Source organism: Bombyx mandarina, chromosome 19 (genome assembly GCF_030267445.1).
Source record: "Bombyx mandarina strain Sakado chromosome 19, ASM3026744v2".
Taxonomy (NCBI): domain Eukaryota; kingdom Metazoa; phylum Arthropoda; class Insecta; order Lepidoptera; family Bombycidae; genus Bombyx; species Bombyx mandarina.
The window spans coordinates 876,381-897,799 of NC_143225.1; the positions used below are offsets into that span (position 1 = coordinate 876,381).

Genomic DNA, 21,419 nt, shown 5'->3' on the forward strand with positions numbered 1-21,419 from the left:
GTTGGTATCTGTTTTCTGTTTTAGACACACGTGTACTCATATTGATTGATGTGACTATACCGTGCTCAAGTCCCGCAAACAGGTACCGTATTTTTATAGAGAATCGCGTACTTAACACACATGTTCACGAACAACTCACACGATGAAAGAATAACATCTATATTAATATTATAAAGTTGAAGAGTTTGTTTGTAGGTTTGAACGCGCTAATCCCAGGAACTACTGGTCTCGTTTGAAAAATTCTTTCAATGTCTAATAGCTCATTTATTGAGGAAGGCTATATAACATCACGCTAAGACCAATGAAGAATGTTTTTCTACCATTTTGAACAAAAAAAAACGAAAAATAATTATCAGAATCGGTTCAAGTATTCTCGAGATGCTCTCGACATGTTCACCGATTACATTCATCGATAAAAAAATGGTGGTCGAATTCATGACCTCCTCTTTTGAAGTCTGTTAAAAAGCGTGATTTTGTTACCTCAAATAGCTCCTTAACATTCTATTATTCAAAAATATTTTCACTTTCTACATAAATGAAGTCACGGGTAAAATTTAGCGTTATGCCAAAGTAACTATTCCACGCGGACGAAGTCTCGGGCAAAAGCTAGTCGTGTAGTAAAAAAGTAAACACAAAAACTGCGTAATAATGTGTGGCACTAAAAGCCCACACGAACAAGCACCACGGTCCTGCCTATTTCGACCGCGAAGCAATCACGCATTCCGAATTTGTGAAATAGACGTTTTGTAATGATATTTATGGGCTCAGTTAACTAATTAATGCCATGAGGGCTGTGGGCTCGTACGCCCATTTTTTATGATTGAAGAATTACTGGTGATCCGGTGGCCTTTCCAGTTTCACCAGGACAGGTGGGCGAGCAAAGGCTCAGCCAGGGGGGATGGGATGTGCTAACAACTGCCCGAACGCTTCCAAAGGAGACCTAACAACTCAAGAGCAGCTGCTTCGCGAATTGATCTACTGCCGGATCAGAATCGCGACCCGCTGAGAAGAATCGGCGAGAAACTCAAAGGGCTGATGTTTAGGTTACGCTTATCTGTGCATTACAACAGTCAGAGGAAATACACGTATAATATTTCCTTTTTTAGAATATAACAAATAGGTTGCGCGGTTCTGATTGATGCGCGCGACAGCTGTTACACAATTCCGTTTGAGACAACGACCTCATGCCTCAAGGTTGACGGTGGCACGTTACGGCTTCAGTAATCCATGTACTAATGTCCATGTACACACACTAAACAGTAATATAATAAACGCAAAATTAAAGTTATTAATAGAGTCTAAAAGAGATGTTTTTGATTTGGAGCATAATCGTTTTTTTTAATTAGTATATCCCGAGTATATTAGAACGAGAAATAACCTGTAGCCTCATACAGCAACCGGAAAAGATTAATTGGGCTTGTAAATCACAAAATCGATGCCCAATAAAATTGAAATCATTCTGTAATTGTATCGCATTACTTCCAACACTATCAGCGGCATCCTGACCAACCTTGACAGCGAGCCAGCACCTATATAAGCTGAGGCTTGGTTTGGCAGATCATCATTCTCTCAACGGGACCACTGTGAGCATCATGTCAATGGTACGTTAATAATTTTTCATTTTAAACCACTATAAGAAAATTCTATTTCATTCTAAAATTCATTATATTTTCCCCGATTTGCGTGGTATAAGCGCGCAGATGAGCACACGTCTCGCCTGGTATTAAAATATTATCGGATCCCTTAGAATTATCAGTGAAAATCACTTTTTTTTTTAAATATGATCAATATGAAAATTTATTTAAAAGTTTCTTTTTTTAGTCCTATAAATCAGTTTGGGCAAATTTTCCGATAGCTTTTTTTTTTAAATCACCTAGGTCTATCATCACACATACAATTTCTGTACATAAATGTGGCATAAAAATACCATTAAAAAGATAATTGACGATTGAGTTGAGCTCATCTTTGTAACTTTAGCTAAGTGTTTCGTCTTTTACGCGAGTAGTAGTGGTAGCAGATAAAATGACTACAACGATTTTTTTTATTTTTTTTTATTGCTTAGATGGATGGACGAGCTCACAGCCCACCTGATGTTAAGTGGTTACTGGAGCCCATAGACGTCTACAACGTAAATGCGCCACCCACCTCGAGATATAAGTTCTAAGGTCTCACTATATATTATAAGGTCTCACGATATGATATCGCGTTTAATTTAACGTCTTCCAACAGTCCGATAGTTTTTTTAAGACAAGCGGCCCGTTCCGGCCCCGCTCGGGTGTTTAACAAAAATTTCAACGATATTTGAGTTGTTTTATTGATTTATTAACACTTATTGCAGCATAAATATAATAGTTAGACATATGCTGTCGCGACACATCTATACTAATATTATAAAGAGGAAAGATTTGTTTGTTTGTTTGTTTCGAATAGGCTCCGAAACTACTGGACCGATTTGAAAAATTCTTTTTCCATTAGAAGCCGACATTGTCCCTGATGAACATAGGCTACTTTTTTAATTATTTTTTTTAAATTTTTTTTTTTTTGTTTCATGTGTGTTTTAATGTTTCCGAAGCGAAGCGAGGGCGGGTCGCTAGTTTTGTAAATAATAACGTATTCTACAAAGTCGTACTACATTATTTTATTCTATAATCAATAGTTTTCGCAGGACACGCGATTTAAAGAATATTTTAGGTGTTTTTTTTTCACCTTGGGTTACATTATTTGAGTTTTAGTAAGGATTCCTAATTTTTTTCAAAAAAGATTATAGCCTATGTCACTCGGGAATAGTGTAGCTTCCAAACAGTGAAATAACTTTTCAAATCGGTTCAGTAGTTTCGGAGCCTATTCAATACAAACAAACAAACAAATCTTTCCTCTACCTAAAATTAGTATAGATAAGTAGCTAATTATAAATGACTTCATTATAGTAAGATGTGTTTGGGGGATTGGCTGACTTCGAAGTTAGATCTCAAGTTTCAGAGTAACTACGGCTACATGGTGGCTTAACGTCAGATGTGTATTAAAGCTTTGTGGTCTTATAATATTTTGTGTCAAGCAGTTTGAAGTAACCGTTTATACAATAACGGGGTCCAGAGACGCGGTACCCTCATTGTTATGGCTCATGACAGTCGTGACTATTGTCAATGTTTATGACGTTTTCAATTCACGATTACGATCTAAAATTGTAATAAGTGATTGTTGAAAAAATAACTGTCGTGTTGAATTGGTGATACGTTTTGTAATTCGGCCTATATTTTTGTGGTTTTTGTCGTTTCGTCGCAACGGGTTTGAAATTGAGTTTTTTATTTATTACGCAAACAGATGATGAGCTTTCAGTCCATTTGTTCTTTACTCACTGGAGTCTATAGACATAATTACGTGAATACTGCCACGTAACGTAAGAGCTAAGTCTGTGATGTACAGTATAGGCTGCCCCACCCTTCAAATCGGAACGTGTAGCTGGTGAGCTGCGGCTTAGGCTCAAAAGACGAACTAGTAAGTCAGTTTTAAGCGCTCACAAACACGCGCGAGTTGATTGATATCCGCCGCAGAGTTGTTACATCGCTTAGTTTTCAGAGCAGTCGTTATTTGTTAGACGAGTAGACAGAAACGTGAGAAGGCACCAAAAAAGTGGTAACATCTATAACACAAGCGGAATCAAGGAAGAAGACAAAAAGTTCACGGTCTACCCACCTATGTAAAGCTCACCCTCTTTAAGAACGGTTAGCTGGTAGATAACTCAATTGTTGCTCGCCATTTTTATAACTTTTCGCAATTAATTATATTGTATTAACTGTGTGTGTACAATAAAGAATAAAGATATGATGATATGTCGCGAATGCTTTAAAGATATGCGAAGTCTTAGTCTTCTTGTTTCAATCTTTAGACAATATGAATTTAAATGTATCATTTTGCATTAATACATAAAATAAGGAATAGCAATACTAACCGCAGGAGATTGGCGTGGTTATTCCTGAAAAACAAGGGTGCCTAAATTAAAAAATAGGTAACTTAAAAAAGTTTCTAATATGTATTCGCATTGTTTTTTGCTGGTAGCCTAAGGGGTTATTCCAGCTACTCGTGAATGTGCCCATGGGCTCGACTTAAGAGAAATCGCTAGCACTAGATCTAGCAAGAGCAGTGCTTCGCAGAATCTACCACCAGATCGCAATCGCGACACACTGAGAAGACACAGTGAGAAACTCAGTCGGATAATCTCGTGATATGTAACATTAAAAGATGTGTGGATTTTTCAAATTTGCTTAGACGATTTCTTTTAAGAAATTCATTCTGCGTATGTATATCTAAGAGTCCTGGGGACATACGTTTTTACTGTATATACTTTAACGATAGCAGAGAAGGGAGAGACGAGGCTTTCAAGCTGCTCGTTCGTACACCAGCTTAAGCTATTGAAATCGAAGCCATTTGTATGAATTTTGTTTTCAGATCATCTTCGCAGCTTTTATTGGTGTGTGCGCCGCGGGTGCTCTCCCAGCGTACGTCCCTCCTCAATACCGCTTTTCGCCGGCTTATTACCAGGATGGTAGAGCCAGGTCATCCCTGGAGGGGGGCGCCGCTATCTTGAGGTCGGAATCAGAAGTCAACGAACAGGGCTTCCACTACGCTTACGATACAGAGAACGGTAAGTTCATTTGCGTCTAAGCATATGCACTGTCAATTTTCATAGGCTTTTTAAGGAAAATTATTAAGTACTAGCCGTACTCGCCCGCTTCGATGAGCATTTAATGCTAACATTATTATTTATTGTCATTATTATTAAGGAGTCCAACATTCACATAAATATTAGCCTATCCATTAAGTACATGTATTTTCTACATGGATACCAGGTTTCAAGTGAATCGGATGCATGGTTCAGTAGTTATAACGGAACATCCGTAAAAACCACTGTAGATTTATATATTAGTGTAGACTATAAAATAACTAGAAGTATATTAAAAACTGAGACTTAGAACTCATATTTCAAGGTGGGTTGCAGAATTTACGTTGTTAATGTCTATGGTAGCCGGTGACCAGTTAACACCAGCTTGGCCATGGGCTCGTCCACCCATCTATGCAATTAAAAAAAGTTTAAAGGCTATTAAAAGGTTTAGTAGATAGGGCTAGGGACGGTATTGCGTCAATGTTAGCCTCGCAAACATCATTGGTTGTCCTTACCGCCTACATCACGTGGGCTAAATATTAACTGACTATTCAGCAAACATCCTTGTAATTGGTTAATTCAACATAAATAAAAAAGGAATAATTTTTACAGGTATTTCTGCTGAGGCTTCAGGAGTTGAAGCTAATGGCATCCAGTCCCAGGGTCGTTTCTCTTACACCGGTGACGACGGTCAGGTTTACGCCGTAACCTACACTGCTGACGCTAATGGCTATCAGCCTCAGGGCTCTCACCTGCCCACCCCTCCGCCCATCCCAGAAGCCATCGCCAGATCTCTACAAGAGAACGCCAGAGACGAGGCAGCCGGTATTTTCGATGATGGTAAGTTTTGATTTATTTATGGTTGTATAGAAATTGTTTTCAGCAGGAGAGGAAGAGGAGGAAAAGTTTTTCATTGGGCGACTGTTTGTCTTAAATAAGTTTCGAAATTGTTCATAAAAGTCGCTAGTTATTGAAACAATAACTAGTGAGATTTAGGTTTTTTCTAAGGCTTCTTCTATTGGGCTTTGAACTGCTGCACTTAGTTCAGAAACAATTCATCTGGTGGCCACATTAAACCGGCGAAATGTGCTTTATTGTGAGGTAGCTAATAATTTTGGCAGATACTCAACGTTAGAGGGAATATGGATGTAAATGTTTATTTACGAGAAATTAAAGGCATTGATTAAAAAAAAAAACTCCTGGTTCATATGTGAGAGTAATGCAATATAAAATACGTAATCGTATTGTGCGGAGCCGTGTGGGAGTTTTTAAAAGTCGAATTATTTTACTCAATTTATTGGACAACTAAGTCTGACTGCCTTAAAATAATTAGTATTCAATTGAGAATGAATGGGGACGCGAGATACCTCATCAGTGTCCGCCAGCACGGACTCCCGAGAGTCATACGAAATAACCCGAAATGCTTACGCTAGAAGACATACAAGTCCGGTTACATACTTGAAGGCTTGACTAGGTCCGTTGGCACGAAGCTGTAATAGCCGTTTAGACTGCCAGCGAATAGATAGGATTTTTTAATTTTTTTATTTTTTTTTATTGCTTAGTAGGGTTGACGAGCTTACAGCCCATTTGGTGTTAAGTGGTTACCGGAGCTCATAAACATCTACAATATAAATGCGCCACCCACCTTGCGATGTAAGTTCTAAGGTAAAGTAAAGTTACGACGGCTGCCCCACCCTTCAAACCGAAACGCATTACTGCTTCACGGCAGAAATAGGCAGGGTGGTGGTACCTACCCGCGCAGACTCGCAAGTGGTCCTACCTCGACTAGGTATGTCCGTATTGAGGATTGGAATAACGCAATAAGAAACAAACCATAACTATATTATTTTAGTGTTCTTCATCGATGTGTCTAAGCGGTTCCTTGATGTCGATTATGTTTTAATAAAATACAAAAAAAATCTCTAGCTCAAAAAGTATAACTAAACGATTACAAATGTTTAGCTGTATTTTATTGTGTATATATTAAACCTCATCAGATCACATGTTACTCAATATTTGCATGAATTCTAACATTTTGCAACAAGTATTGCTTGGCTATTTAAATAGGCCGAAACTTAGCTTACAAATTGAGGCGATTAAGTTCGACTTTATCATAAGTTATAATTTATTTGTCATCTCTATAATGTTTATTGACAATTTAAATTTTACACAAATAACATTATTCTATGTTAATCTATGCGTTAAATGTGTGTAATCATTTTCATAAATTAATACAGTTTGTGGATAAATTCTTGGCTGTCATAGGATTGAAATCACGCTGCCCTGTTTCTAAAATTAATATTTCATTAATTGAGAAATATGATAGCCGAAAGCTCTATTTAGTGATTACTTCAGATTTATGGCTATTAAATTTGTTGAGCTTGAAATGTGAAGATGAGCTTACGGCCTTACGCAGCGTTAAGTTACTGTATTGCATTAAAGTTACCGACTATTGATGTTTTTTTTGTAGCGCGCAATGGAAAGTAAATCAATGCAGGCACGCTTGCTACCTTCATGTTACATTTTTTTTTTATTGCCCTTGTAGGCAGACGGGCATATGGCCCACCTGATGGTGAGTGGTTACCGTCGCCCATGGACTTCAGCAATGCCAGGGACAGAGCCAAGCCGCTGCCTACCGCTTAATACTCTCCACGAGCCTCGTTTGAAGAAGGACATGTCATAGCGCTCGGGAAACACCGTGGAGGGGAGCTCATTCCATAGCCCCAATATTCATATTCCATTATTATCCATAGCCGGCATATTCCATTACATTGCGGATTCCCGAAGTTTGACATTGTTTTATCTTAGTTCATTACAATTTGACATTTAAAATATCTCATGGGCCTCTCCTAACTTCTACTCTTCATCTCCAAATACCGCTAGTTATAAAGTTTGTACGCGTCCTGATTTGCATATACTTTGGCCAAATCTCTTATCCTTAGAGGTAGTCCCACTTGCAAAGTTTGAATAAGTATTAAGGCATAGTGTAGTAAATGAAAATTATATTTTTATTTTATTGTAGTAGTTCATTCCTCTTTACAAGCTAGTTCTGATTTGACCACCGCAAAGCTAGTCAAGAGATTATTTTTCGGGGCATAAACGTCTTAAATTACTCATCTCATTCTTATAAATAAGATTCAAGTCCAATAATTTTTACTGGTGGTAGGACCTCTTGTGAGTGCGCACAGGTAGGTACCACCGCCCCGCCTATTTCTGCCGTGAAGCAGTAATGCGTTTCGGTTTGAAGGGTGGGGCAGCCGTTGTGACTATACTAAGACCTTAGAACTATATCTCAAGGTGTGTGGCGCATTTACGTCTTAGATGTCTATGGGCTCCAGTAACCATTTAACACCAGTGGGCTGTGAGCTCGTCCACACATCTAAGCAATAAAAAAAGGATAATGTTATAATGTGTACTCACTTCACGTATACAGGGATTAACAAAAATATACTTGCAGATTAAAACTAAAATGATTCCAATTTATTAGCACGTTATCGTATATTTGCTGATACATTTGAAAGTATTTCATTCGGTGAATAATTTTTATTTAATGTCAGATTTAAGTTCGACGGAGTCAAGGTTAAATAAAAGCTTAAATATTTACGATGCGATAATGATGAAACTTTAAAATTGAATGATTTATTTATGAGTATAATGCGCTATTCTATTTCTTATGTCAATAATAATGTTAATGTCCTACTAAGAAATAGCAATTGGTAACAAACATTACATACAATACATTTAATTTTATTCTCACTTATCTCAAGTCGGTACGCTAATAGGTATGGCACGAGATAACTATAAATCGTCACCACCTTGGATTGGCGTCAATAGTGAGGCTATATAATAACCACTAATAACTACTTAATACTATAGGGGTCGTCATCTGCCTAAAGCATTAAAATCTTTCGCAAATGAAATCAAAATCAAATAAATTCTTATTCAATTAGACTTTTGCCAGAAAACAGGCAATTCAAAGACTCCCAGCGTCGAAGCAGTACCATTGAAAAGTCTTAAAACGAACTGGGTTTTACTGTACTTCACTTCATTGGGTTTTACTAGTGGTAGGACATCTTGTGAGTCCACGCGGGTAGGAACTACCAACCCCTGCTATTTCTGCCGCTAAGCAGTAATGCGTTTCGATTTGAAGGATAAGACAGCGGTTGGACTGTAGAACTGGCACTTCGAATTTATGTCTCGAGGTAGGTGACGGTATTAAAGTAGTTGATGTCCATGGACAACGGCAACCAATGAGCACCAAGTGAGCCTGAGGACTGGTCTAAGCAATAAATAATAATAAAAATAATTTATGCCGCCGATATTACTCTCTTTAACGGGATCTGTATTTTAAATGGCTATTTAAATAAATCTACAGTTATAAGAATCCTGTTAATGCTACTCCCGAGATATTTTTTAAGACGCGATAGTTTTAATAAACGATAGAGATGAGAACAAGCATTTCATATAAGTTACATCTACCTTAGAACTTATATCTCAAGGTGGGTGGCGTATTTACGTTGTAGATGTCTATGGGCTCCAGTAACCACTTAAAACCAGGTGGGCTGTGAGCTCGTCCACCCGTCTAAGCAATAAAATAAAAATAAAAAAACACATGCCACTAATAAAATATTATTTAATCTGTACATTACAATGGTGGTTTCAGGAAGCTACCGCGACGCTAAATACGAACCTGCCGTGATTGCTGCCAGAGCCCAGTATCCCTACGCGAAAGGGCAGTACGTGAATCCTGCCTTCCGTCGCTTCTACAAATACTAGAAATACCAATACTACTCATACCCTTCTTATTTATAAAGCAAAGCAGATAAATATTCTCATCGTAAATGACAAAGCTGTGAATTTGAGCTAAACTTTGTTTTATAAGTACAAGGCTTAATGTGTTTAAGGTAATCTACATTCTCGACAAACTTTCCTTCAGAGCGTTCGTTGTTAAGACACGCAGCGAGAATGTAGAGATGCTCTTAAAGAGGCAAACTCAGCTAAGTTATGTGCCATTGTGATTGTAAGTATATTTTTATGGTAAAGCAAATAAAAATTGATTGACGATACTTTTGTTTTATTGTTTTTTTTTTATCTTCAAAATGAGCATGCCGCCCAGCTCAACTGACGATGAGTGCTCACTATCACTCGAGTATATCAAGAATATTAGGGGGGTGCATAATTACTGCTGGCCACTGAGTTTCTCGCCGGATCGCTTCTCAGTGGGTCGCGATTCCGATCCGGTGGTAGATTTTGCGAAGCACTGCTCTAGTTAGGGCTAGTGTTAGCAAATTCTCTCAGGTTGAACCCGCGAGCTCACCTACCCATCCGGGCGTAACTGAAATAGCCTCTTAGGTTCCCTGCGAATAGGTAGAGGAAAAAAATACTGATATTGCGAGCCCGCACGGATCTCTAGCATTTTCTTCGATTTTGTCTTTTCTATTTAAATAAGATCTGCGTTCCTCTTATCGTGAAGATTATAACCGAAATCCAGAAAACTGCTAGACCTCAGTTGTGAAACAAAGCAAATATATATTTTTATAGATAAACTAGCTGTACCCATCCGCTTCGCTCTGCATTTAAAATTAACATTATTATTTCTCACCCCGACAAAGATTCTCATCATTAACGCCCCCGCAACTGGTGTAGGTGGTCCAACACTCATATAAATATTAGCCTATCCATTAAGTACATGTATTTTCTACACGGATACCAAGTTTCAAGGCAATCGGTTGCACGGTTTAGTAGTTATAACGGAACATCCGTAAAAACCACTGTAGATTTATATATTAGTATAGAATAGACGGTAGTTGGAATAAGATTCAAATTAGAATATACTTAAATCTCCCGTTACCACGAAAACTATGAACGTCGGAAATAAATTAATAACAATAAACATGCAAGATTAAACCCTAAATGTTTTAATACTGCGTATTTCTGTTGTGACATAATTATGAGTTAGGGATTAAGTGGTAGGGGAGCAGACATTGTGAAATATAATCAGACTTCGTCTTTAAGTTGGAACTTGAATAGCGGTCTTTATATTGAGATATCTATGGGCTCCAATAACCGCTTAGCGTCAGGTAGACTGCGAGTTTCGTCTACCCATCTATTGCAATAAAAGCAGATCCAATATTTTCGTTGAAAAACTGCGTTGGGTATGCACGCTTACTATGTGATGGGTAGAGTGTTTTTCATTCCATACATACAAAAGCCCTTGTATCTTGAAATATATTACGCAGTAGCTTCACTTAAATAAAACCATTAGGCCTGCCTTCAAAATAATTGATAGATTTCGAAATCAATTCATCTATAACATAAAAAAAACACTTGTAATTAATTTAATAATAATAATAACAATAACATCTATGAAATACGAATCGATGGCTACCAGATTGTTAGTTCGCGTGAAAAGTAATTTATTTAAGGTATCGTTCTGAAAAATGCGTTAACGTTTTTTTTCATTCATTATAAATTTATGCTTAGGTAATACGAGTAATACCACTCAATTGTTTACGACTGTTTAATGTGTATGTGTGTATGTAATTTGTGTATTTTATATGAATGAATATACGAAAACTTCAACCGAAATCAGTAACTAACCATACAACATGAATATTGTCAATGTCAGGAGCATGGTCACCACTGTACTGGTTTTAAAAAAAAATTATTGCTTAGGTGGGTAGACCAGCTCACGGGCCACCTGGTGATAAGTGGTTACCACAGCCTATAAACATCTACAAAGTAAATGTCACTTAACAAATGTTCTGACAAATGTTCGCGATTGACTTCTACGGCGAAGGAATAACATCGTGTAATAAAATACCTCTTGTGAGTCCGCACGGCTAGGTATCACTACCCTGCCTATGTCTGCCGTGAAGCAGTAATGCGTTTCGGCTTGAAGGGTGGGGCAGCCGTTGTAACAATACTTGAGACCTTAGAACTTGTATCTCAAGGTGGGTGGTGCATTTACGTTGTGGATGTCTATGGGCTCCAGTAACCACTTTACACCAGGTGGGCTGTGAGCTCGTCCACCCATCTAAGCAAAAAAAAAAATCAATAATTTGCGTAATCACTAGTGGTAGGACCTTTTGTGAGTCCGCACGAGTAGGTACCACCACCCCGCCTATTTCTGTCGTGAAGCAGTAATGCGTTTCGGTTTGAAGGGTGGAGTAGCCGTTGTAACTATACTGAGACCTTAGAACTTATATCTCAAAGTGGGTGGCGCATTTACGTTGTAGATGTCTATGGGCTCCAGTAACCATTTAACATCAGGTGGGCTGTGAGCTCGTCCACCCATCTAAGCAATAAATAAAAAAAACTGTACAACGGCTGCCCGGCCCTTCAAACCGAACTGCATAACTGCTTCACGGCAGAAATAGGCAGGGTGGTGATACCTAGCCGTTCGGACTCACAAGAGGTCTACCACCAGTAATTACGCAAATTTTAATTTTGCGGGTTTGGTTTTTATTATACGATGCTACTCCTTCATCGTGGAAGTCAATCGTGAACTATTGTTAAGTACGTATTTCATTAGAAAAAATGATACCTGCCTGCGGGATTCGATTACCGTTGCATCTCTAGATACGAATGCACCGGACGTGTTATCCTTTAGGCCACGACGACTTCTGTTGATAAGAGATTATTAATCGTTCTTTAGACACAGTTAAATTCTTTAACCAATCTATGTATCACTGAGCGTGCTGCTCGTATTGGTTGATTCATACAAAAATCTATAAAAAAATGTTTTATTTTTATTTTTAAATCGTAATCTGTGCCTTCGGAAATCTGTGTTAAGGGTACACTAACAACATAACAATTTATTACACGGGTCATTACTTGGTTGTAACACAGCCTCGGGCTGCGTTCTTGGAGATCCAAATTCGTAATACTGACAATTATTAGTATGGAAGATTAATTAAAGATTTGTAAGTGTTATTACTTAAACACTTGGGCGCGTTTAGTTTTGTTTTATTGGTGGTCAAGCTCAATAGGGATGTTAAGTTGCGGTATCACAATTATATTTGCATTAAAATATCAGCTATTTTAGCCTTTACTTAGCTATATTATTGGCGAGCTTTTAAAATTGGTTGGTTAATAATTATATGAGTTACAATGATTCTACTAATAGGACTAAATAGGTTGGAGTATTATTTATCTGCAACAAAGGGTAGCGTCTTACGAGGCTGCAGAGTCTGAAATTACCCGGTTCTTTCGGCCTTATATCCGTAAATTGAATTTCTAAAAAAGTGCCTATCCGCTGGTGGTTTCATGCTTTTCACAGGCGGTGCCTATATTATACAATAAACATGTAATGTGTAATTGTTATTAAATTAATTACCTACTAACTAGTGAAATCTCAACTAACATTAAGTTAAAACATTTTAACAACAATATTGGTTACGTAATATTTTTGTTGCAAAATAAGCGGTAACAGATTATGTTGATGTAAGAAAGAAGCGTAAAAGTAACGTTGGTATTAATCAGAAGTTAATCTCCGGACTTCTGCCTTTGCGTTAGGGCTGACAAAACTTTTTTTTGTGAAAGATGGATTACATATGACTCGGACGCCTTTCCAGTTTCATCAGGACAGGTGGAAAAGTAAAGACTCAGCCAGGGGGGATGGGATTTACTAACAACTGCCTAGCGCCTCCAAAGGAGACCTAACAACTCAAGGGCAACTGCTTCGCGAATGAATCTACTACCGGATCGGAATCGCGACACGCTGAGAAGAACTGGCGAGAAATTCAGCGGGCTGATGTATGTGTAAGTTGCACGTCGAACTCTTTGCCGGGTTAGAGTCCCTAGACCTGCTTCAACTGTTTGAGCTGAATACATCTACTGCTGAGGTTGATGGATCTGGTGGATCCGTAAGGACGTCTCTAGGACAAACGATAAGGCGATTATCATGGCGTATAGGCTAATTAAAGTACTGTTCCGACGCTGATTTCAGGTGTTTCCGGATTGACTCAAGACCCAGGTGCTCGTGTTGGTCGATGTTACTCAATAACGACGGTGCTCCGACGACTAACCTGCAAAAACGGGATTGTTTGGTCTTGGATGGAGTCCAAATTTTCTTGGAATTCTCAAATTACATTCGAGACTTCAAGGGGTAGAGGGGGAAGAGGTTGACCAAAGAAGACATGGATGGAGTGTGTGAATGACGATATGAGAGAGAGAGAGGAGTGCGTGTTGAGATGACGGCTGATAGAAGAGAATGGAAGAGAAAAATTAGCTATTAGCTGTGCTGACTCCACCTAGCGGGATAAGGTGAAGAAAAAGTAGAAGGCATTCGGGACCTCAAGGAAATGCCTGCCTCAAGCGGTAGTCACTGTTTTGGCTGTGTCCTTGGCATTGTTGATGTCCATGAGCAAAATACTCTAACCACAAGCCCCTCTGCCTACGGCAGCAAACGAGTTGAGTTTCTAATCACATTAGACGCAAGCTTTATTCGGTAATTTACATAGAGTTATGAATTTTCATAGATACGCCTGTATTTGTTTCATTCTTAAGAGTTGACACCGAACGTTCTTGCATGCAAAAGTCATTAGATAAATCGTTAATACATTTGTATTTCTTACAAATATGTTTATAAAATAAAATAATTATAACACGGACATAAGTTTCAAATAGAGCTAACCTCTACTGGTGGTAGGACCTCTTGTGAGTCCGCACGGATAGGTACCACCACCATGCCTATTTCTGCCGTGAAGTAGCAATGGTAGCATGGTATTATCCTAGGCGGACACGATAAGGTCAGTGGGCTTTCAAAAAATTGCCAAATTGTACTCTGCAGGTACACCCATTGTTAAGCTTAATTATGTTACTGTTATATGAGTATTTTTAAGTAACACAAACAACAGTCATCATAGTTGCTTAGCACGGACAGCGGTGATCATTGTCTAAATCATCAATCATAAACCTTTGAATAACGAAAACTAACTAAACTAACTTTGAATAAAAGAAATAAAGCGCTTTTACCGTTATTGCTGTTTTAGTGCTATCTTCTGCAGCGGCTGTGAATACTTCGATAATCATGATTTTTAATTCACAAATAAAATAATGTCCATGTCTACTAATTTAACAAAGGCTACGTGTGATTCGCTCCAGTAACTCAGCGCTCGTGCTCATATTGTTACTTAACATCGCCTCATAATACACTCGCACCCGGCGCTCAGCCTCCTAGAAAGAATACTTATAACGTGGGCTTGAGATATATTATACATTTGAAAATATTAATTAGTCTTTAGTTCTGTACCGTTGAATTGAAACCATATAAATGGTCTAAAAAAGCCTAAAGCTCATTGTGAGGGTTTTGGGCCGAATTAATAAAAATTTTGTATTATAATAGGTAGTTGATATAATTTTTTAAGTTAATCAAGCATTTTGAAGTTCATGAGAATTACGTTGAAACGTAATGTTCTCTATAAACATGGGTAAATACAATCCAGGCTTACAAAAGTGAGTTATAACATTATATTTTGCAGTTGTATATAAGTACAAATTAGTTTTAGGTTTAAATATTAGGACATACAAATAAATGAGAGTACAGTGCGTTTTCAAAGATTTTCTTTGCCACGTACCATCCGGCTTTGGAATGAGCTCCCCTCCACGGTGTTTCCCGAGTGCCGTATATCCATCTTCAAACGAGGTTCGTGGAGAGTATTAAGCAGTAGGCAGCGGCTTGGCTCTACCTCTGGCATTGCTGACATCCATGGGCGACGGTAACCACTCACCATCGGGTGGGCTATATGCTCGTCTGCCTACACGGGCAATAACAAAAGAAGCCACTAGTAGTAGAGTTTTTACTAACTTAACAAATCGAAGGCATAACGGAGGAATTGCTTGAGGTTATTCCGTCATCTCTTTTTTACCATAACACCATCCACCACAAGAGTAGAGTCTATTCTTACCATCGGAAATGTATAGACCATTAAGCCACGATGAGATTCGAGAGATTAAATTAGTGAGGTTACATAAAAAAAATTGATGAAAAATGTCTCAAGTTCCAATTTACGGTACCCTGACGCTAAACCCACACAAGATATTTTTGGCAAGTAAAAACTTCTATATATAAACAGGAAAGTGAAATCGTTTCTCTTACATTACGACTATTATCTCCTAGCCAAGGCGTTCATCATGAAATTGGTTTGTTTAATTATTATTTTAATTAAAATTAGACATATTTATTGTGTACGTTACAATTGTTTTGGGCTATTTCATAAACTTCAACATGAAGATCTCGATAATGGAAGAGTTGTGTCAGAATGTTGTGTGGTAACCACTTCCGACCCCTCTGGCCCAAAGATGCTTATAAAATTTTTCACCAAAGAAAATGAGGGTGGTGGTAAACAATAACCGTTATTTTAGCAGCAGCATTCATTATCAGTTTATATTGATGGTAGGATGGATGCCGAGCACGCCCGGGGTGCCCTATCCTCCTTATTTGTTCTGCGAGGCCATTGAGTAAAACATAATTGGGAATTAAAGTTCATGTGATGTCTATAGGCTTCTAAAACCACTTAACATTTGACGAGCGGTGGGGTTTACCTTTACTACTAAAAAAGAGATAAAGTAACCGGTAGAATGTTTTGTTCACAGAATTTTTGGGTATATTTATTTGGTTTTAGGCAAAGCTTTATGGACTGGTGATCGAGCTTACTGCGCACTTGATACTAAGTATGTACCGGAGCCCGTAGACACAGTGTTTATCGCGTTAACTATGCTTGTATGCTTTCACAACCAAACAACAATAATCAAAACAAAATACAGACAGTGCTGATTACTAAAATTCTTCCTTCAGGTTGCAGTATTCGTGACGGTCATTACCGCGGCATCAGCAGGCCAGGTCTACATAAACCAGCTGGTTGACCAGGCCCTCACTCAGCCCGACTATCCCTCAGGAGTCTATCAGCAGGAATACCCCGCGTATCATCCGCAGCCGTTTGTCCCTAACCACCAACCGGAGAAGGAGGCTAGGATCCTGAGCTACATGTCCCAGAACCACGGTCATGCCTATCAATATGCTTACGAGTCGGAAAATGGTAATTAATATTGCTGACTAATTAATTTGTGAAACTTTGCCTATATATTTAACAGCTTCTTCCATTTGACTCCATACAGAAGAGGGCCATTTGGATTGGCGATAATCCCATTTTCACGGATCGTTTGGAACCTCTGGGTCTAGGGAAGGACTTCGGTTCCTTCTGTATTTTGTACCACCACCTTGCCTATTTCTGCCGTGAAGCAGTAATGCGTTTCGGTTTGAAGGACGGGATAGCCGTTGTAACTATGCTGAGACCTTAGAACTTATAACTGAAGGTGGGTGGCAGCATTTGCATTGTAGATGTCTATGGCCTCCGGTAATTACTTAACACCAGGTGATCCCTGAGCTCGGCCACCTACCTAAGCAATAAATAACATAAAAAAACTTTTACGCTATCGAGAATATTAAAAAACCCGCACTAAGCGCACTGGTTTCAGGATGAGTAAAGCCACTTATTATTAAGTATTTCTGTACAAAAAGTGTTCTTTGATTTGATATTTGCCTGTGCTATTGGTAAAGGAGTTCGGGGTTAATGTTGTTGTGGAATCTTCTATACTAATATTATAAAGAGGAACGATTTGTTTGTTTGTTTGTATTGAATAGGCTCCGAAACTACTGAACTGATTTGAAAAATTCTTTCACTGTTTGGAAGCTACACTATTCCCGAGTGACATAGGTTATATTTTTTTTTTTTTAAATTCGGGATCTTTACTAAAACTCCAATAATGTAACCCAAGGTGTAAAAAAAATACCTAAAATATTCTTTACATCGCGTGCCCTGCGAAAACTATTGATGATAGAATAAAATAATGTACTACGACTTTGTAGAACACATTATTAATTACAAAAAGTGTCGCGACAGCATATTTCTAACTATTATAGTTATGACGCAATAAGTGTTCTTTTATTAAAAAAAATTAAACAACGTCAAATATCGTTGAAGTTTTTGTTAAAGACCCGAGCGGAGCCGGAGCGGGCCGCTAGTGTTTAATATAGCAGCAGTGACAGAGATATAGCATCAAGTGAAGTAAAAATTCTTGTGAAATTGATTCGTATTTAGAGTTGCATAACCTAATTACAATAGAATAGACTTAAAATATTAGACTTTAAGTGTCGTTTCTTTGTTGTACAGAGCAACACATTGGAGTATTATTTAAAATAAGAAATAAAAGAGAAATTAAAAGTAGTAGATATTATAATACTAGACGATGAACGAGCTTTGCTCGGTATTTTTTAAATATTTTATATGAAAAAGACACAAATAATAAAAATAAACGATTCATTTTCTTGGTTTAACCTCAAACTAAACACTCATTGGCTTCGGGTGGCTTAACGACGCCATCTGCTGAAATAGCTTAATAGTATTATTATTCACCAATAGATGTCGGGAAGAGTTAATCGATAAAGCTGAAAATTGAAAACACGATTAAAACAACATTTTCTGAAAATAATTCGTAGCTAGATCGATTTATCGCCCCCGAAATCACCTGTAAAATCACATGTAACTTTTTTCAGGCATAAAAGCACAAGAAGTTGGTCAAAACAACATTTTCTGAAAATAATTCGTAGCTAGATCGATTTATCGCCCCCGAAATCACCTGTAATCACATGTAACTATTTTCAGGCATAAAAGCACAAGAAGTTGGTCAAGACCAGGGTTCCGGGAATAAAGTCCAAGGGTCCTACTCGTACAAGGGTGACGACGGTCAGGTCTACGAGGTGTCTTACGTTGCTGATGAGCACGGCTTCAGGGCTGAAGGGGCTCACCTGCCGACGCCTCCGCCTATCCCAGAAGCCATCCTGAAGGCTTTAGAGATAAACGCGAGAGATGAAGCCGCTGGTGTTTTTGATGACGGTTAGGACTTTTTTAATAGAGAGACCTAGGAACTGCCCAACGGCCAGGATAATTGCGCTGTTTTTTTTTTTATTGCATGGATGAGTGGACGTGTTCACAGCCCACCTGGTGCTAAGTGGTTACTGGAGCCCATAGACATCCACAACGTATTGAGATATAAGTTCTAAGGTCTCAGGTATAGTTACACGAACGTTCAGTATCTTAAACGAATTTCTGTCCGAAATCCAGGGCGCTGATCTGTTTGCCGATAGTTGGGGAATACTTTTGTCTAAAATAATGTAATTTTTAGCATAATAATAGTACTTCATAATTTTAATAATGTTTTTTGTGTTATCGAGTTAGGCGTTTTGATGCAAACTGTAAACCTGACTTTGTATTGAATGTAATAAATAAATAGACACACAGAATGACACATCAAATTGATGTAACGCACCGGAATATATAGAAAAGTAATTCTGGTGAATCAGAAATCTTAGTATATTTTAGGACTTAAATTTATTACCGCGTTCAAGTCTTTTGTACTGGCAAATTGAAGTCACGTTAAAATTGTTGCATAGATCAGCGTCACAATTTTTGTGGCTATGTGCCATGTTCTTAAGTGGTTACCACATGTGAGTGAAAATCACTAGTCACCTAAAGACCAAGAGGTCCAAGAGTGCTCCGACCCTCCAAACCGGTCAACTCATATTTTCATAATGGCACAGTATTATTAAAATAGTTAAAAATACTGACATAATTGTTTTTTCTAGGTAAATACCATGAAGCTACTTACGGAGCTGCTAGCTACAATCCCCATTCATCCCAAGGTCAAATCGAGGAGCATCAAATCAACCCAGGTCAAGTCCAAGACCACCAGGTCATCTCAGGTCAAAGAATAGAGTCTGCTTACCACGGATATCATTGAAGGCTAACATTTAAGTCATTAATTTTTTAAGGTTAATTTATGTTAAAAAAAAGAATAAAGCTAAGTAAACAAATTGTTTTTTTTAACCACATTGCGTATTGCGTTTTTAATGAGACAGGTGGGTGGGATAAAAAAGTGCTTTTTTAAAATGGTGGACGAACTCTTTGCTTCTTTGTAACCGAGTGAGAACTCTAATGAGTGTCCAAGTGACCACCAAGACATTGCAATCATTATGGTCATTCCACACTCCAAGCTAGAGCGCTTGTTTTGCGGCATTAAGAGACATCGTACCAGTAATCACGTAAATTACGCAGTTACTTAATATATTATTGTTACGCGCTGGGGTTCGGGATAAATACAACTTCTACAGAACTACAGATTGAAACTCTATTTACACTTAAAACACTTAACGAACATTTTAAAATTCTCAGTTCACTTCTTCCGCTTCGCTTCAGGTGATCCGTTCGCTGTTTCGTTTCGAGTAGTTCCGATGCAATGCTTTTATAGTCGATACGACATCCCTAGAGTTATCGAGAACATTCTTGACAAGTCGAGTAGTTTTGATACGTGTTTCCGATATTCGATAATAGATGGCGTTGCACTTCTGAGCGCTCTCGATCTTATTGGTTCTTTTGATATTCGTTTCTGCAATTTGATGATAGATGGCGTTGTTTTTACCGGCGTAGCACTATTTATACCGCCGCTCCGCCCGCCACCGGAGTAAAGTTGTGTTTGAACATAGCGATGCGACTTTACCGGTTGCTGCATCCCGCCAACAAATATTATAATTATTTTAAATGAAATACGTACTTTTAAGGAACAATAGCATCACCGTTCTCGTCGAACCCGTCGCTTGCGACGAAGGTCTCAACGAGCGAATTAACCCATAGACACAGCCCACTGAGTTTCTCGCCGGATCTTCTCAGTGGGTCGCGTTTCCGATCCGGTGGTAGATTCTGCGAAGCACTGCTCTTGCTAGGGTCAGTGTTAAACTCACTCCGGTTTGAGCCCCGTGAGCTCACCTAAGGTTCCGCTGAAATAGCCTCTCAAGGCTATCAGCTTAGGTAGGGAAAAAAAAGCGTGTAATAAAATAGTCAGAGATGTCGTATGGATTTTTTTTATTTTATTGCTTAGATGGATGGACGAGCTCACAGCCCACCTGGTGTTAAGTGGTTACTGGAGCCCATAGACATCTAGAACGTAAATGAGCCACCCACCTCGAGATATAAGTTCTAAGATCTCAAGTATAGTTACAACGGCTGCCCCACCCTTCGAACCGAAACGCATTACTGCTTCACGGCGGAAATAGGCGGGGCGGTGGTACCTACCCGTGCGGACTCCCAAAAGGTCCTACCACCAGTGATTACGCAAATTATAATTTTGCGGGTTTGATTTTTATTACACGATGTTATTCCTTCACCGTGGAAGTCAATCGTGAACATTTGTTGAGTACATATTTCATTAGAAAAATTGGTACCCGCCTGCGGGATTCGAACACCGGTGCATCGCCTCAACACGAATGCACCGGACGTCTTATCCGTTAGGCCACAACGACTTCAATACTGGATTCAATAATGGATACTCGGTCGGAACGAAGTTCCTGTTGTTATATATTTTTTGTGTTTGTATGGATGTTTGTAAGCTATATAAAAAAAATATGAGTCATTAGGTATAAAATAATCAAACGAATCATGAGTAGTGAATAAGCGCGAATAAAGTTGTAAACGTAGTTAAATTTCTGGAATGTTGTGAAAAAAATTATATTACAATTTTTGTGTTGTCCAGCTGGAGCACTGGGTATGAATACTCCAGAGGGTCCCACAAACAAGTTCGAAAAGGAATGGTAGCGAGCGAGGTGCGGACGTATTCTCGTGTGTATGCTTCGGTGGTTGCGGGTGAACTCTCGGCGTCAGTAAAGGCGCACGCGCGGCTTGCCAAAAGGAAAGCCACTCGGTCG

The 21,419-nt window shown here is 38.6% G+C and overlaps 2 protein-coding genes across 2 annotated transcripts; both read left to right on the forward strand.

The window, feature by feature from the left end:
• The first annotated feature begins 1,456 nt into the window (after positions 1-1,456).
• CPR19 (cuticular protein RR-1 motif 19) lies at positions 1,457-9,724 on the forward strand. The gene is made up of 4 exons (XM_028183067.2): positions 1,457-1,601; positions 4,447-4,642; positions 5,273-5,500; positions 9,324-9,724. Exons 1-4 carry the CDS (start codon positions 1,593-1,595, stop codon positions 9,434-9,436), a joined length of 546 nt encoding a protein of 181 aa, XP_028038868.1. The 5' UTR covers positions 1,457-1,592; the 3' UTR covers positions 9,437-9,724.
• A 5,365-nt stretch (positions 9,725-15,089) lies between these two features.
• Positions 15,090-19,462, forward strand: CPR18 (cuticular protein RR-1 motif 18). The gene is made up of 5 exons (XM_089735490.1): positions 15,090-15,118; positions 15,739-15,805; positions 16,461-16,701; positions 18,328-18,558; positions 19,308-19,462. Exons 1-5 carry the CDS (start codon positions 15,090-15,092, stop codon positions 19,460-19,462), a joined length of 723 nt encoding a protein of 240 aa, XP_089591616.1.
• The last annotated feature ends 1,957 nt before the right edge of the window (positions 19,463-21,419 follow it).

Bases quoted from the DNA above. Each gene is read 5' to 3' on its own strand.
- CPR18 (XM_089735490.1), top strand. From the start codon at position 15,090: ATGGGTAAATACAATCCAGGCTTACAAAA. The intron at 15,119-15,738 runs GTGAGTTATAAC...ATATATAAACAG, and splicing joins TACAATCCAGGCTTACAAAA to GAAAGTGAAATCGTTTCTCT. The intron at 18,559-19,307 runs GTTAGGACTTTT...TGTTTTTTCTAG, and splicing joins CGCTGGTGTTTTTGATGACG to GTAAATACCATGAAGCTACT.
- CPR19 (XM_028183067.2), top strand. The intron at 4,643-5,272 runs GTAAGTTCATTT...TAATTTTTACAG, and splicing joins CGCTTACGATACAGAGAACG to GTATTTCTGCTGAGGCTTCA. The intron at 5,501-9,323 runs GTAAGTTTTGAT...TGGTGGTTTCAG, and splicing joins AGCCGGTATTTTCGATGATG to GAAGCTACCGCGACGCTAAA.